At 35.6% G+C, this 18,643-nt stretch overlaps 1 protein-coding gene across 3 annotated transcripts in view; it reads right to left on the bottom strand.

Annotated features, from left to right (window-relative positions):
* Nucleotides 1-18,643, bottom strand: part of LOC121314228 (transcriptional activator GLI3-like) — a 113,604-nt gene that overhangs the window by 43,542 nt on the left and 51,419 nt on the right. For all 3 annotated transcript variants that reach the window (XM_041247260.1, XM_041247261.1, XM_041247262.1), the window contains one exon: nt 10,794-10,899. In XM_041247260.1, the coding sequence (XP_041103194.1) occupies nt 10,794-10,899 (106 nt within the window). The remainder of the gene's footprint in view (nt 1-10,793; nt 10,900-18,643) is intronic.

Genomic DNA, 18,643 nt, shown 5'->3' with positions numbered 1-18,643 from the left:
CTGTAATGGGTGTTGTTCAATACACTCATAAACGAACACCCATCCCCTCCACAAACACTGTCACTGAGTTTTATATATTTTATATAAGACTGCATTAATAGCTACTGGTGTAGTTGAGTATATTTCCGTGAAGACGTCTATTGTTACTCAGTTTAAAAAGAGGAAATTCATCACCTGAACAAGAAAAATCTTAACTAAATACAGTAAAAAAAATAAATAAATAAATAAATACAAATTCTGTGACATAAGAGGTCTTTGCTTAACTTAGAGTGACCCTCGACTGCAGAATGCATTAAGTGAATGAATGAATGAACTGCCTCTGTAGATATCACAGGTCTTTTTGAAATGATGGGTAAGAGGTTTGATCCCTGGACAGGAGGTTAAACTCAAAGCAGACACAGAGCTCAAAGAAGAACCAAACACTAGAACTTGTTGACAAGGCTGGGAAAAAATGCTTTGGGAGAACAGTCTTTAAGCTCTTTTTTGAGATAATGGACCCGGAAGGCTAGCACAGTGAGACTCAGCATGCAAGTCCACTTCAGCCATTACTAATCCCTTATGCCACCAAGTGACACAGAGAGAAGAAAAAAAAAAAAAAAGGAAGGAATACTGCACCTGTAAGTTTTCCTGCTATTCTCTTTGTCAGGAAAATAAAATAAAAATGCTATCTGCCACCTGAGGCAGCAACAAGATATAGCCTACTTTACTATTGCTATTTCATCCATCTTGTTAGTGTAATAAAATGTCACAGTTCATACAGTACAATGATATTTAATCATAAATCGGCATTGCAGCAAAGCCTCTGCATAATACGTCAAGTGTCTAACCACAGAGATTAAGGCTGTACCATGAAAAGAAACAGTCTTTATATTTTATGTTAGACCATTAAAAATACATGCTGTAGAACAGTATGAAGTTTGTATTGAATATTAAATAACCTTTACATGTAATTACCTTTACATGGTTATAGCTCTTCACACACAACTAAAATGGGTAGGTTTTTTAAAATAGCTATCTGTGGCTTAGCTTAAAATATTGCACAGAACAATACAGAATATACTTTTTGTTTTACTTCAAAGCCTGTAAGCTCATTTCTGTAATAATTAAAACAGCTACGAGTAGCAGTGTTTTCTTTTTGTCTTGCTCATCGAAGTCTGCATACATAAAACATGCTTTTCTTCATATTTACTTTTTACTTAAATGTTCTATCTTCAGTTACACAAACACGGCATGTTTCAAACTAAAACATACAAGTAAACATCCCCCAGTTTCCCTTGAACTGAAGAAGCAATAAGAGCATCTTGTGGAGAAAGCGCTTCAAACTGCTTGTCCTGGCCAAAGAATAAAATCCTTTTGAATTGTTTTTCCTCCAGATTTGCTCATGCTTCTTCAGTTCACAGGAATTTCCCCTGTTCACTGTCTGTGTTAGACAGCGAAGTCGGTTTCCTTCACATCTTTCGGTTTTATAAAGCAACTGTCAGGAACTGTGCTAAGTGCCCTGAAACATGTTTAAAACATTCCAGCAACGGCCAGGAGCTCTGCTAAGTGCCCTGGAACATGTTTAAAACATTTCATGTATTTCTAGACCAAGGTAAGCAGGCCTCAGAAAACAGCGTTTTGAAGCAGCTATGTAACATACCCTCACATAGGATGCCTTACATATTATATAACTGGCAGCAGTTTGTGGTAGTTCAGCTAAAATTAAATAAACATTTATAAGAAAGAATGGAAACATCCCAGAGACTACTGCAGGGTAACTTAAATTTTTCACAGCAAAAAACACGTCAAGTCGAACAATTTTATGCTGCTGGTATCAGGCTAATGTATACCCAGTTGGGTGTCAACGTAATGAACTGCTTGTTGTGCAGGGTGGAAGGGTTACTGCCCCCCTTTGCTCATTACTTCACAAGCCAACTGCAACCTCTTGAAGTGCTGGACTCACATGTCACCGTGTTAATGTGTGGACACTGCACTCCCAGTGCGAGCTATAGGTCTCTTATACACCCACACTTCAGTGGTCCTCTCCTCACACTTCATGCTGCTAAGCCATCTAATCAAATAAACGTTTGTTTAACATTTGTCCGTGTTTCTCGAGTGTGTCGTGAGAATAAGAGGTATTCTCTCCACGTGTCACAGGTCCTTATCAAATTGACTAATGTGCTGTGCGACCATTACACAGCCCAGCTCAGGAATGACTCCTGGGATGAATGATTGTGTCTGCTTGTGTGCTGATTGGTTTTAGATGATGACTGATTAGAAGAGAGTGAGGCTTTATAACTACGTAGGCAAACAAGTGCACCACCGACTTCATGGTGTCTTCTGTACTGTCCGTATTCTGCATGAAGAGACTGCAGTATTTGGTTGTTACACATCCAATATCACATGTCTTAATAACAATTCACTTACTGAACTTCACAGGTTTCTACTGCTGGTTGCCCCAATTTCTTCTCCAGCAGATTCTCTGAGAGTAGCAATGTGTTTTCCTATGACAATTTTTTGCTTCATACCTAATTATTTTTCAGTTTTACTAGCGTCAAACTATTTCTAAATATGTACATTCATTTCTCTATTGGTTTATTTTGAACAATAGTTAGAGAAGATATTTAGATTGACAAAGCCTATCGCTGTTTGTTATGCACAACTTAGCTATATTATCCCCACTGGGGATGAAATCCCCTGCCAAGGGGATATAGTGAAGGCATTGTAAGATTGTACATTTGCATGCATGTTACACTTCACATTCTTTCCATATATCTGGTGAACAGTTTAATCCATTTTCATGAAACTTGGTATCAACATTATTTTGCATACGTTATTGGGAATATCAGATTCTTGTTGTCTATAGGAGTGTCTGTCTGTGTCCATACATCCGTCCATCTGTATGTCACTCGTACATTTCTGCATATATCTGGAGCACAGCTCCAGTTGTCCATGTTATCCAGTTGTCATGGAACTTGGTATGTACATTATTTAGCATACATTTAACATAAGTAACAGATTCTGGATATATTTGGAGGTGTCTGTCTGTCCGTTCATCCATCCGCCTGTATTTCACACTTGATCATGGTTATAAAGCAAACCTGATGATTATTTGAACTTCATAACTATTATAATCTGCAGTTCTCAGTGGAAAACTCCTCAAGCCTGATAGTTCACATGAAAAACAGTGTTTGGTACACAACAGGATGACTAAGCTAGCGTCGATCGTGCCTGTGTATTTAGAACTTTTTAAATACTGTGCGCACCCATTTATAGAAGATTTAGCGAGGCTACTACCTTCAGCACTGCAGAATACTTGCTGAGCTGTAATCACATGCCTTACCAAAGACTTTTTTTTTGTCATTTGTGTTTGTAATAAGAGAATCTTGAGGGTTGAAGTATTAATGTTTCACAGTAAAAGTGAAGCATTTATTTATTTATTATAGAAAAATAAGATGTGTCTGAAGATACTTCTGCTGTCAGTTGCAGATAAGATCCACTCCCCAGGACAAACAAAACCCTCCTAACTTATCTTATTTGCCCATCCCATTTATCATAACACAACACAGGATTTTTCAATCTTGTAATACTTTGCAATACATAATGCTGTCAGTGTTTAAAATTATAAACCCCATTTTATCTGTAGATTCCAATGCTGGTTCAATATAATATTAGGTATTGAAATACTGTGTGTTTATATATATATATATATATATATATATATATATATATATATATATATATATATATATATATATATACACACACACATAGGCACATGGGGAGTACTGATATGTTTAGGGTAGAAATGAAAACAAAATACAACAATTATGTTTTGTTTCCTTGAAAATTTCATGAGAAAATATGAATCTCTTTTTACAGTATAACAATTGTATCCACCAGTTTACAACTAAGTGTACTTTTTCTAATACCAATAATACTGGTGTGTAGTAAGAGGCTTTCATATGGTAATAATTATATAGTTCAATTTTAATTTTAATTCAAAAACAACATTTGAATTTTACACACCTTGCAAAAGTTAAAACCAGAGACCAGGGCACAAGTTCAAATGCAGTGTTTTTCCTCCAGGATCGTTTGCATTGGGATGCGAAGACGAGGTTAATGTGACTCCTGAGAGTAGTTTTCTAAAAGTACATCTCGTTTAGTATTTAGGGACCTCAGTAATGATATGCATTTTGCCGCAAACATTAAACCTTTCTTCTAGTTATACTTCGTACTTCATTTTTAATATGCACTATACTGTAAATCGTATTGCTTTATCCAGGTCCATAAATAAAGAGTGAAAAAGACACTGCGTTTTAAAGTATATCCCAGTTTTGTATTAAGAATGAGAAACATATTTATTCGAATCTCTATAAATCCTGAAATTGCCTGGATAAGATACTTTTCTTCACACATTACTAAGAGCAGGCCCTAACTTTTTAGTGAAAATTGAAGAGGCTTTGTGTCAAATACACCTAAATCCTGCCTCTCCATATCACAAACCCTGCTAGAAAATTACTGTGTAGATGATAAGGCACTGAGATAGAGAAGAAAATGTGACTCTACTCAATTTATACTGCAAAATTGGTATGACTGAATATTTTTCATTCAGGTGACTGATAATATCAGTAAAGCTGCATTGCAGATAAATAAAGGAAGCTTCTGTCAAGAATAAACACCATTAATCATGAGGTCTCGCCTTGTAAGTGGCTGTCCTCTGCATTCGCAAGAGGGAAAAAAAAAACCCTGACTTTACAAGTGACCTGTGCTCTTTGCAAAATGAAAACAGGAACAACCATGTCTTATTCCCAAGCAACTCTCTAATGAGCACTTTGGCTTGTTTATTAAAGATTTAAAAAATGTATTTGAGAGTGTAGGGTGGCATATATGGTATAACTCTAACTCATAATGTTCAAGCGGATGATCTGAAAAATAATGCTTCTTTCAAACAGTTTCTTTTGAACAACTATCGCTTCCTACAGATACCTCAGGGAGCACCAGGGTAAACCAGTTTACTTTTGTTTTTCCTGAGACATATTGAAAAACTCCACTGATCTTCGACCTACTGTTGTGTGTGTATATACTTTTTTTTTTTTTTTTTTTTGTGCCTGTAAGGCATCCTGACAATTAAATAAACACGGCTTTCTGAGTGAATCCTTTTTATTTATTGTATTCATTTATAATGGATAAAACACACAGTTCTCTGTCCACCTTTGTACATGAGGCCTTTTTGTTTTTTTTGTTAGTTGAGAAGCAGGTATGTTCCATATGGTTTTACAGCATTAATTAGTACCTTTCTTCAGTTCCAGCTTCATACAAGTCTCCATTATGAGTTAGGCCTGGCCCGTTCTACTGATACAACTAACTAGTTTCATGGCCCATTTTGAGAGCTGTGTTCATCTACGTCAAGCAGTCGAAATTATTCATTTATTTATTTATTTTAATTTGCTCAATTTACAGGATCCTTTTTTTTTCCCCTCTAAATAATAGTACACCAATTAATTCAAAATGTTAGGCCCAGTTTAAAAACAAAGTAAAAAATACGAATTAAGACATGACGCTTGGTTCCTTTTGGCAGTATCAAATTGCATTGTTTATCTTTAAATGTTGAGACAGAAACATTTGTATTAGCTGCAGGTTTATGAAGCTGCTGGGGATAAATAAAATATGTATAATGATAATACTCCACAGTGGTAAAAAAAAAGGGAAGATATACTTTCAAATAGCTTATCAACTGAGCTCCCTTATTAAGGTATTACACCACTGTCATGCAGTATATGCCAGTTACAAGAGCAACACATTTTCTTTGTAATGCTTCTTCATTAAGTTAGAATGAAGTAGTGCCCTATGCGCTAATGGGGTTAACAATGTGGTTGGCTCCCTCGTGTTAAAGGCAGTTAGTGAGTGGACTGCCCCTGCCTGCGACTTTCAGTTAAGGACTAATCATGCAGGCAGGAGCAAATCAGTTGGATGAATTAGGGGGCTTGTGGCCCTGAGGAATGGAATTCATGCAAAAAAGCAATTGTCAGAGCGAGGCCAGGGAGCCGCGTGGGAAGAAAGCAAAATAAACAGCTTAACAAAGAAAACAAAAGCCCTCAAATATGGGCACTTCTAATGCTTGAATACATTGGATGAATATAACCAAAAAGAAAACCTCATCAAAGGAGACCTTTAACAAGCATACGTATCTGTCTGTCTGTCTGTGTGTGTGTGTGTGTGTGTGTGTGTGTGTGTGTGTGTGTGTGTGTCACTTATAGGCGCTGATAAACTTTGTGAATTTTTCCTTTGAGTCTGTCGAGTGTTCAAGCATCCACAGCTTTCCATCTGGAAAGAGGAGTCAAGATTAAACTATCTTCATGCTAAATGTGCACTACATCAAAAGCTTAGTTTAGGCTCTATGACAAGTGTTTATGTAAATAATATTGGAGCTTATACTCCCCAAAAGTCACACTTAAAGACTTTTGAATAATGCTTTTATTTAATTTTTAAATGAGCCTGCATAAAGCAGCAGTGGCTTTGCTTGTTTTTGGCAAGAAAACTATTTCTTGGCATAGCAACTGGGACTGGTGCACTGGTACTTATTTTCTTCACATTAAATAAAATGTGACAACTATCATTTTAAGCAATTTAAACCTATACAAATGCACTTCCTTTTTGATATTGCAAACTTGCTGCGCATGCAATCAACACAGGTCTGCTTTAGTTAAGGTCATTTTTGTAGGCATGTTGCATTCAGCATTAATTATGAATGTCTGCACGACTCATTCAATAAAGTACATTTTAATACTTAAAGGTCAAATCTAATAGCAGCAGCTGTGTAAACACAACTCAGTGAAACGAATTAACACATAGTTTTACAGGATGAATTTTGCTTTGGAAATCCATATCTCAGGAATTCTGTTGAAGGTATATAGGATGAATACAGTTTTTATTCTTTAATACAAAGACAAAGGTTTATTAAATTAGGATAAAGCAACACTTCAACAGATTTGACCTTCTTTTCTGCCCTTCTCCCTTACTACTAAACTAGTCGAAAAGACGTTTCTTTATTCTGGCTTAATGCCTGGAAAGGCTCTCACGTTACCACAAATGAACGTGCCCTTCCATGTCTGCTCTGAGATGTTGATTGACGTTAGAAAGGGTTTTTTTTAATTCCTCGTTTTAGGATTAGATCCTTTTTTTTGGCACAATAAGATTTTATTGAGGAAAAAAAAGAACCTAATCTTTGTGCATTCATAGATAAAAAATACTATTTAGTTTTATTTACAGCTATAAAAAATTTTCAGTATTGTATAGTGTATATATATATATATATATATATATATATATATATATATATATATATATATATATAAAATGTAGTACAATATAAATGTTTATCTAATTTACAAAGGTGAATTTTGATGGCAAGATTGCTTCTTTAAAAATAAACGATGATGACTGAAGAATTAGACATAAACGAATGTGGGAAATGATAATTAACTTTCTCTTAGATTCTTCTGTTTGTTTCGGTTGTAACTTGGACTACATTAATAAATGCTAAAATGCACTGGTGCTTTGAGAAAAGCAAAGGTCCCAAATTAAATGAGACTTCCAGTCACTGAGCCTCTGACAATGGGTCTGACCTAAAGACATCTCTTCAAAGCAATTTTTTCAAAAATAAATAAACAAAAAGGAGTATGGAGCAACAATGCCATGTCTCAGTCATAAGGAAAGATTTCAGGTAACTAACATCCCTGTTTTATTAAAACACAGCACTTGCACTGTACGCATTGAAGCTTGGAGACTTTTCCAGGCCCAGAGTAAGTGCATTGTATTTCGAGGGCACTGTTACAGTCCAGTACCTCACAAGACCACTGCAACAGGTTTGACAGCAGCCTCTATAGAGTTGGCTTGATTCTGGTTCACTGAATGTGAATACCTCCAGTCAATATCTGCTCACTCAACTAGTACTGCTGACTATAGCACAAAGAACAGAGGAATTTCAGCCAAGGAGCAATGGCCCAGCCCTTCAAACACACAGTACATTTAGAGGCCGTTTTCTTTACCACTGATGTCAGAGCTAGATATTTCAATCAGTGATTACACCGTTTTCCTTTGCAAGTTTTACAAACCAATCATTACCTAAAAAGGGAAACTGTAGATTTTTTTTTTGTTTGTTTGTTTCGTTTAGTTTTTCAGCAATTAATCTTCAATAATGCCATCCTGATGATATAGAGGATTAATGAACTCTGCTTTATGAAATCTGTTTACAATTTCTGCTGGCTATTATTAGTAGTAGTCATCGTAGTAGTGGTAGTGGTAGTAGTACAGCAAGACCTGTGTACATCTTTTCATTTGGGTACAAATTTATGCAAATAATGATTTTTTTTCCCCATAAGTATGTGATTTATTTTTCTTAAAAAGAGTGCAAAACACCTAACCATAAACTAGTGCTAAAACAATGAAACGGCAATACTTTTTTTTTTCTTTTCCTGTCAAGTAAACGCCACACTAGAATATATATTCATAAGGTTGCAGATTATTATTGGGCTGTAATTGCAGTCTATTTCTAATGCCTAATAGGGCATGCTTGAAAAAAAAAACAAAACAAAGGACAGTTCATTTGTGATTTCCTCCGCTCATTCAGAAGCAAATTAAGTGTCAAACAGCTAATACAGGACATATTTCATTTTATGAGCTTTTAATTTAATTCTGCTTCACATCGTTGATACCCTAACGTACGATGCTTTATCTGAAGACGAGGGTAATAAATAAATAAACATGTTTCAATTAGATTTTTAAATAATAGGATATGACTTCATGTTATGCTATATGATACTTTATAATATATATCAATATTACTTGAGCGCACAATCACAAGTTTCTCTGAACATAAATGCCCACTTCTGCTTTAATGTGTACCAGAGACTGTAGCACAGATTTATTACAAACCTCCAGGCGAATCTGAACCCTAATTACACCTCAGTAATGAGGAACTGCTCAGGAAAGTATTGCAATAATATTAGATGTGTACTTAGGCACATATTTAAGAGTGTTAATAACGATTAATTCTGTTCACTAAGGAGAACGTGTCTTAAAACAATTTCATTTTTCTTCCCCCCTCAGTACATATGTAATCATACTGGCAATAATGAATCGATGCAAATATGCAGACTGCCATCTAAATATCCAGCTCAGTATTATTATCTGTGATTTTCTTCTTTTTATTGTCTGGATGTGACAAGTGATTATAAGACATGATTAAACACAAGTGCCAAGTCCTTCAACAAGGGATCCAATTTTACATTGCCCCGCGTAACATAAAATACTGCTAAGGAGCGTAGAAAAATAGGAATTATAAAATACAAATGATCTATCCCCTTCCTCAATCTTTGGGCAATTTTACAAACCACACTGGGAAGTTATTAAAACATAAAGCTTCTGTGCCCTCTTTTTTCTTTTATTATATAAAAGTATGCTAATTTTTCTAAATATGTGTTGAAATATGTAATTATTTCAATCTCCTGTGTTACTTCTGAAGCAGTTCAATAACCCTCACAGCAGCCTGGGACTCTTAAGCACCTAACTGAATTGAAGAGGTTGAGTAGCAGTGGTCATATTTATTTAGATTATGTAAGAATTCAAAATGTCTTTTATATATTTGTTGAGTTATAATTTCATTATTTTTATCATTTGATTTTTATGCTTTAATTGAAATCTTTTGACTCCTTTCTGACGTGCATCTTCAATTTATTCCATACGACCTACTGCACGCACAACAGGACACGTGTCTCGGAAATCTAATTGCAAAGTATGATAAAGTTATATATACCAACATGTCAAAAGTAAATTAATATTTAGCAAAAAGTGTTTCTAAACTAGAATCTCAAGTGGAAATAGGCACAAATAAGTGAAAAGCACTGAATTGAGAAAATATAACAGCAGTCACAAAGCTACTGAAATAAAATATTCACATAACTTAATAAATAGTTGGCCAATTAAAAAACTTTCAACACCTACACTGGAATCGTATGAAGCCTCTGTTGACCAATGCACAGTACATGTTTGTTTAATGTTTCCATACCTATGTTCCCTAGCATGTTTCCTCTATTATCTCCTTGTAAGCTAAATGCTAAATTACATTTGCCATTTTGTTATGGTGACATTGCCATCAATCACCCGATGCTTCTAAATGCAGAGAAGGGGGACTTGGAAAACGTAGCATAAAAAATTCATTACTGTTAGTAACAGTTGCTCAGAAAAGATATGACACCACACAATGAAATATAACGAAGAATATCAAGCATAATATCACCCGTTGCTTCTTTCCCTGAATTTTAATCTCCACAGCTCAGAGAGCTGGACAGTCTACTATGGCTAGAATACGTTTTTCTTTTTTTTTTTCAGCCTGTTATTAGTAGTCCACTTCTGGAAGAGCTACTCAAAGCACACCCCAAAAACTCATCAATGCAGAAACACACATTGGTGCTGAAGCAGAGACGTCAAGCAGCTGAGGCTTTTTAATCATGCAGGCTCCCTTCACATCCACACGCTATTCCTGTCTGTGCAGACCAGGCCTGCGCTATAAAGGGACTATAAGGTCTGCCCTGGAGCTCTCTTCTGGCCCCACAGTTTAAATCTCTCAACTGGCTACCACTGATTGACATTACAGCTAAACTGCTTTACTTATTAAGAACTGCCTAATGAAAGCACTGCTTTTGCTCTAAATGTCACCCCCCTCTCATCTGATTAAATATCTAAGGACTTTTGAAAAGGTTAAAATACAGCCTCTTGCCAAATAAAAACACTGGTTGCAAAATAATACTTACACATGCAGCGCGGGGACAGGAGATGGCTCATACACATAGCGGCCCTCATGATGCCTGGCATCAACTGGAACAGGAGGGTGGAAGGCTGGGAAAAGATGTGGTGGGGCTGGAAATGAGAAAACGAAAAAAGTAAGATTCACACAGATCCTTCTTTCTGCATCTCAATCCAGACTAAACATGTTTTCTGAAGAAAGCCTATTTCTACAATGGCTGGGAATGGACTGAAGACTATTTGAAATGCCCACGGGCCTACCAACGCTCAGGGTGTTTAGCATGCCTGTCATCACTCCATATTTCCTGGTGCCACAAGGACCAAACTCCTTTTTAAAAGGCCTCAGTGGAGGAATAAATCTAAAATGCACACTGCGGGTACAATTTAAATTTAGCTGAGAAATTTCAGTTGGTTAAGAACTGAAGGCCATTGTTCACCATTTCAATTGAAGAATCTCATAAAAGTGAATGTTGGCTCACTGTAATTTATTTACTGTTTTCCAAATTTATACAGGCAAACATAGAGGAAGAAACTGAATTCCAGATGTCAAGCTATGCTCAGAAGGGCAGTAACAAATTCAGAATTACTTTGTCTAAATCTGGATGCCTAATTTCTTTAATTACTCTCACAGTAACACCCAATTCACTGAGCAGTTCAAAGTGACATTCAAAGTCAACTGGACTAAAAGCTCTCAAGGCAGTGTGTGCAAAGATTACTTTTGCTGTTCTGATTTTTAGCCAAACTTTAAAGATGAAGCACAAATTAGAGGCAGAGTCATACCAGTTTCTACAAAAGTAATTATTAACAATGAAAAAGATTAAAACAAACAAACAAAAAAACATAGCCAATACTTAAAGAATTATTATGTTAAAAGTGGCTAAAGGAACATTTTGTTTAGAAGGCCACAAATGAATAGCAAACAGCTTATACATACAATACTTAACTCTGTTCGAACTAAGAAGTGGTGCATCTAATTACAATATTATTAATCTACATGTAAATAGTTTTTAGTAGGACGTTACACTAAAATATGATGTTAAATATGTTTCTCACATGACCAAGGCTCAGTACCAAACTAATGGAACTCATAAGAACAAAGTACTGATGATCACAAAAAATTCATGGCCCAATATGGTTGAAAGCAGCATTAAAAAAAAACAGATCTGTACTGTAGATAAATTATTTTCAGATTTTATTATACCTGATACTGTGTTGTACTGCTGACATCAGAGGGCCAGACATTATCAGTATCATGATGAGGAAAGTCTAAACCTACCTCAAAGTACAGAATAACTGCACATTTTTAAACATGATATAGTTATTAAATATTTACTTACATGGTTATCGTCGACATGTATGGGATCATATTAACCACTGTTATTGTGATGCAAATATTATCTACCATAAAGATTATTTTTCATTCACATTTTATGGGGATTTGAATTACTGGTTTGCGGGTGGGTCACATTTTTAAATAATATGACCACTTAAAAATAGCTGGGGGCTCCAATGAAGATCAATTTTAAATGCAACACCCACCTCATGATTACATTTCTGCTGTCAATAAATTAAGAGATATAGAGCATAAGGATATAAATTGACAATCTAATTTAGAACCCGGGTCTAAGTCTTTCACAGTCTTACCTCAGAATGTTTTGATTGGGTGTTTGAATATATGCCTAAATATCCACATAAGTTTTCAAAAGGCAAGAAACCATTTATATTTAAGAAAATGTAAAACATAACTAGCATAATATTATTATGAAAAGTCTTGAGTGAAAACACGCCTGCTATAAAGCATTATCTGAAACAACTGCAGAAATACAAGATATCTATTTAACTTTTTTATGTAAGTTAGAATGGTCTAATCTGTTATTATAGGTGCAGTTTACAATGAACTAAAGAGAGAGATTTGAGAATGCTTAATAATGCATTTCTTGCATCATGCAGAGCAGAGTGCATTTAAGTGTTTCTCAACTGTTGCAAGCTGTAGGGCATGCGTGCAATATTTTTCCAAGCAGTGCAATGTACTTCATCACTGGCAAATAAGACTGCAAGGGACATGTTTGCACAAACCTGCAGATCCCCACTCCCAGCATAACTACGCATCTCACAGTTTATTATTTACACATGAACAATTCATCTGCTGGACATCGTAACTCAAGGATCTGTGTAATAAGTTACCAGTGTAACGCCGTCTCCCGCTGTAACCTCTGACAAAATACTGCATGATGACTTTTCCAAAGTCAGGCTAAAACTGCTGAAGCAGAACAATGTGCCACTAAACCTGGCTACCTACTATTTATCATACAATTTCCTGACTGATGGTTCCACAAACCAGCTGCTAAGTGCTGTGTACTCTACTGTCAGCAAACTAACACGCTGAATGGGAGACAGGGAGAGTAATGTGCACCAGCAATGGAATCAATTGGACTGAAAGAATTAACATTGTAAAAAAAAACCTCTGGTTCATACACTTTATACTGGACTGTATAGCACATTAGCACTTTTTTTCTGGCCTCTCAATGATTTTTAAGAGAAGCTTATCACTGCTGTAACTTTATGTTTAACAATGTCTCACAGATAAAGCCCTTCTGGCTTATTCAACTGTACAATCTGCCTTCCACTAACTAACATACTTCTAAGATTACCATAAAGAGTGCTTAGTTTGTTTTATCCACACATGACATCAACTGCCTGCTTGTATTGCAAGCTCATTCACGTTGAGCCAGATGTATTTTTACTAGGGGTTCTAATCTTGACATGTTCTATCAATAGATTACTCATCCGACATATGATCGATTAATCACCCCTGTTTGCTAGTGATATGAAATTGTATTGAAAGACAATTACAAGTAACACAAATTATTAACATAATGCTATTTACTGCAAATGTTTCATAATTCCATGTTTAATATGCATATAGTTACATGTAATTTGACAGTTAGAAAATATCTGGAACTAAGACTGTACAATAAACTTGTAGTACTGCCCTTATGAAAATGTCCTTTTTCTCCATGCTATAGTGGTACTATAGGACTCTGTATAGGACTGAAAAGGTTTGAAAGGTATCCAATATGATTCCTTTAAAAAAAAGTATCCTCCTGTAGTACTCAAAAGGTTCATAGGACTCTGTATAGGACTGAAAAGGTAAGATAGGACTCAGATAATATTAGTATTAATTTATTCTTCTGTAGTACGTAGTTCTATAGGACTGTATCAAACTGAAAATTTCAAAAATAAATTATAAACCCATTTCTTTAATTACTATAAGTACTGAAAAGCAGCCCTTAGTACAGGAAAAAGGAACATTTTTTTCAATACTTTCTGTCAAGTACAAAGATGTATAATAACATTACATTTAAGTAGAACCGTTTTTGTTTGAATTTACTCTTTAAAATAGCTCTCCTATAGCTGATTTGTTTCAAATGTATTTGTTTTGCTTTATTAAAGAAATAATAGCACATCAATACTATTAGATAATGCTGTGAAAGGAAAGCACCGATGACCAAACGTTGTAAGTTGCGGTCTTTCTTACTTCATTCTGAGATATTCTGAAATATTGGGTAGGCCTATTATCTTCCAGTTGCCCTTCTGCCAAGGTCTTTAGAAGTACCAAAGATATATTCTATATTACCAAGATACTCAACTCTGCTGATTCTCAAAGGGGACTTCCGTCATGCTGCACGCAAAGATATGGGATATAAAGAGAGCTTGGGAGAAGTTTTTCTATTGAGAGTCAATGGAGCGGTGTCAGACTGAGCTGCTCTGAGCTGATTTTATCGATGTTTAAAAATATTTTTAAAAAGTCTATTTTACTGTTGCCCAGGGTGTCTTGACAAAAAACATTGCACGTAACATCAGAGTTAGCAAATGCGCAGAAAGCAGAGATTAGAGCAGAAATCAATTTTTATTTATTTTTAGGTTTTTTTTTTTAACATTTACTCTAATTTCACTTTGATTGTGTACTACTGTAACTTCTCCGTAAATATTAAAAAAACAATAAAATAATAAAACAAAGCCATTTATTAATTGAACTCCAGAATCAAGTTTTTTTTTTTTGTTTTTTTTTTAAATCATTGACATTATGTCATCATTCACTAGGTTTTTCTTCTGTGTAACATGGGCAACAGAGAAACAGACTACAAAAGCATATTAAAATGTTTAAACTGGGAAAATCACCCCAATTTGAGCCCTCTCCATAGACAACCAATAGGAAAAATGCCCTGGAGCTCTCTTTATATCCCATGATCCCTTGCGCAGAAGTAAGGGAGGAGTTGGAGGAGTTGAGTATATAAGTAGTAGTAATATAAAATATCTTTGGAAGTACCTCTGCCATTTTTCAAGACTTCTTTTTCGAGCGTCATTTTTTATACCACACTCAGGTAGACAAGATTAATCGATCAACTATTTTTTTCTCAATCAAAGCCCACAGACGTGATTCATTGATTAATCGTTAATTCATTAAAGCCCTTATACAATTTGAGATTGCCACAGAAATATACACCATCCTTCCAAACAGTACTAGGATAGTACTGAGACTCTGCTGACCATGGCTGGCTGTATAGTAGTGTATGAGTGACACTTTTTCTTATTTAAGCAGCAGCTCTGATGAATATATGAGATATTTACAAAAGTACAGCATAGTAATCACCTTTATTACTTGCATCTGTCCAATTCACACACAGTATGTCTAAAACCTTGCCAAAAGAATGCAGTCTAAATTAGTGAGTCATTTTCAAATAGCTTATTTAACATTTGTACCATTTTTTACCATTTACTATTTAAACTTAAAACATCCCCACTGCCTCTCAAGCATTCCTTACTCTAGGTGCACTTGGAAGCCTGATTCAGTGTTCTACCCACTCTAACAGTATCACATTGCTTACTGTCAGTGAAACTGGATCAAATTTAACCAAAAAAAACAAAAAAACATATGACATATTTCACTACTGTCTACACTCAAAAGCAATATAATTAAATGTCATTAAACTTCGTTTAAGAAACCTGATGAACCTGAGAGGAGACATGGTGTAGCTTTACACTATGTCTGCCTTTATACATTAGATAAATACAACATTTAGGCAGAAGGGGAATGCTGTCATTATAAAAAAAATTAAAAAAAAACCTGGAGGAGCACCTGTACTACCTTAATAGTAAATTCTGCTCTTGTAATAAAGATCTGTTTCAGGGTCCTGGTCTGAGAAATGCTATCTATAGTATTTGTTTAAATTTCAAGGAAGCTGCTCACCAGCCCAGGGTGACTCATTGGAGGCATAACCCTAAACGGTTGATAGCTGCATGATAGTCTGATGAGTTAGTATAGCCCGCATTGTTATAGATAATATGGGGATCCAAGTTAACTGTATGGTTTGACAGACTATACAATTCAACTGAAGGCCAAATGAATAGCACTACAAACCCTTTACACAATAAAATAGAAAGCATACGGGCCAGAACTTGAGACTGGAAAACTGAAATGCATCTGGACAGCAGTAATTGTCATTCAATTATCTAGAAATGATCTGAATGACTTCCGCTGCCTTCAGTTTTATTATTTACATAGTTTCCTGACTGCTCGTCCCAGAGGTAAGCAGTGGCCAGGCTGTGTACAGAGGGGCCGATAAGAACAGCTTATTTGAACAGCTCTGAAGTTTACTTTAGCCTCTTGTTTAAATACCCTCTACAACCTATTTCAAACAAACAGCTCACTTCATTAGAAAGGCAAACAGTTTAGCAGCAGCACACTACCACTTGAGGAGAATTAAACAAAGCTGAAAGAAAAAGGCTGCATTCGCCGCGAAGCATGGCAGTGATGTGGAACAGCACTTCCAAATACTTTTTTTTTTCCCTTAAATGCTTCACACATCCGGAATGTAAATATAGAACTGGCCCCCCTTGGAAATCTACAAACCTCGAAGCAAAGGGCTCTGCACACACACACTCACACACAAACATAGAACCCCACCCCACACACCCCCACACACCCCAGAATCCAAACACTCCATGACCAAGTCCAACTGTTAGTATCACCTGCATGCAAAGGCTTTGTTTTACTAGTAGCTACTAGTAACACAATCTGCCTGTGTAAAACAGCTGCTCTATGTTCCAACCATTTCTGTTGCATTCCTTTCTGCCACATATTATATTAATGATACAGAAAGGGTATCTTTTACTCTATAGAGTATCTATCAAGGCATTAAACACTGATAAATATATGATGTAAATATATATATACACGTACTGTACACTATGGTGAAAGAGTAGTACAGTCCAAAAAGGAAAATGATTGTCTTGAGTAACACCCACGATCCAGATAAAAACATACAATGAAACAAAAAATATATATTTAAAGTGGGCGGTTACAAAATGAGATGCAGGCAAATTCCTATGAACCACCAGATTCTGGTTTATTATCATGCTGTTTTCTGCAGTGGACTCATTCAGGCTTTCAAAAGGCATTTGATATTTTTTCTTCTTTTTTACTTGACTGCAATCTTCAAGTTCAAAAGAGAAGAGTCTGGAGCTTGAGGATTTACTCTATCCATCTTCCGTTTTCATCACCCAGTTTATACAATAAAAAATGACGGATTTCTAATGGAAATAAAATAGATGCTGAAAAAAACATTGGCGCAGTCTTGTAAGTGTTTAGAGTTTTCCTTCAATTGGAACTGACTGGGCAATATTGGGCTACGGCAGAGAAGGATAAAGCTTTCCAATGAAAAGTATTTAGTGGATGGCGGGAGACAGTGGAGATATTGGAGTATTTAAGCACTGCACAGTAAAGCATTCGCTCTTGACTGCATTATGGTTGCCATCTCCACCCCATTCCAATCTTGACGTACAATAAGTGTGGGTTACATGGGCTCCAAAGCACAAACAGGGAACTGTGCAAACCAGGAGAAAAAGCACTCCAGTCACTTCATGAGGGAAGAATTGTCCAGGCTCAAGGCACAAACTTAAAAGTAAACTGAAAAAAGCCTTGACCATTCATTTTCCTGTTTTTATATATATATATGGGTCAATTAAGCATGATTATCCAGAACCCTAATGAAAGGGTAATTAAAGATAAACTAAGACCAGGCTCATTAGTTTTAATTAAACAAACACTGAGTTTAACAAAATGTGGTTAATGGTATCTTTAAAAGGAGTTATCTTGCGTGGTAATAAAAAAAAAAGATAATTGCATCACTTTTATTGGAAACTGTAATGATTTATAAGACATAATTAAGTTAAATGCAGGAAACTCTGTGGTATTACTGTCAATCGTTTTAAATATAACATGCCTTTCACAAAAGCCTGGGAGAGTCAGAATTAGAAGGGGCCTGTACAATTGATCAAAAATTGATCAAAACAAGATTACGTGAAATGTGCGTTTAGTAAGTACCAGATCTTGAAGAACATTTAAAACCCTGATCATTTCCTTAAATGATGTACAAAAATAAATAAATACATAAATAAGCCAGAAAAGCCTGTTTACTGGGTTTCAATGTTTCCAAAGCTGCTATATCTTTAATGTCAGATGCACAAAGCCTTTCAAATTCTATACAGCGTGATCTGTTTTCAATTAGCCACTGTAAATGATTAATTAAAGTTTTTGAACCACTGGCTTGGCTTTCATATAATGCCAAGAAACTTAAAACACTGAATGCTTGGAAGTTAATGATCTCCCCCATGTTCCAATAAAATACTTTTAAAGAAAACTGCCATCGAGATATTGACCTGGTAGCTACTTTCTCATCTATGAGAAGGATGACAGAGCTGGGGAAAAAAAATAGTACATTTGAACTGCAATGCCTTAACATTGGCCTGTCTTTTACAACCATCAGCATGATTCTTTTGCACTCCTTCATACTGC

The sequence above is a fragment of the Polyodon spathula genome, chromosome 4 (assembly GCF_017654505.1).
Source record: "Polyodon spathula isolate WHYD16114869_AA chromosome 4, ASM1765450v1, whole genome shotgun sequence".
Lineage (NCBI taxonomy): Eukaryota > Metazoa > Chordata > Actinopteri > Acipenseriformes > Polyodontidae > Polyodon > Polyodon spathula.
The sequence above is the reverse complement of the archived record's forward strand: the minus strand, read 5'-3'. Positions and strand labels throughout refer to the sequence as shown.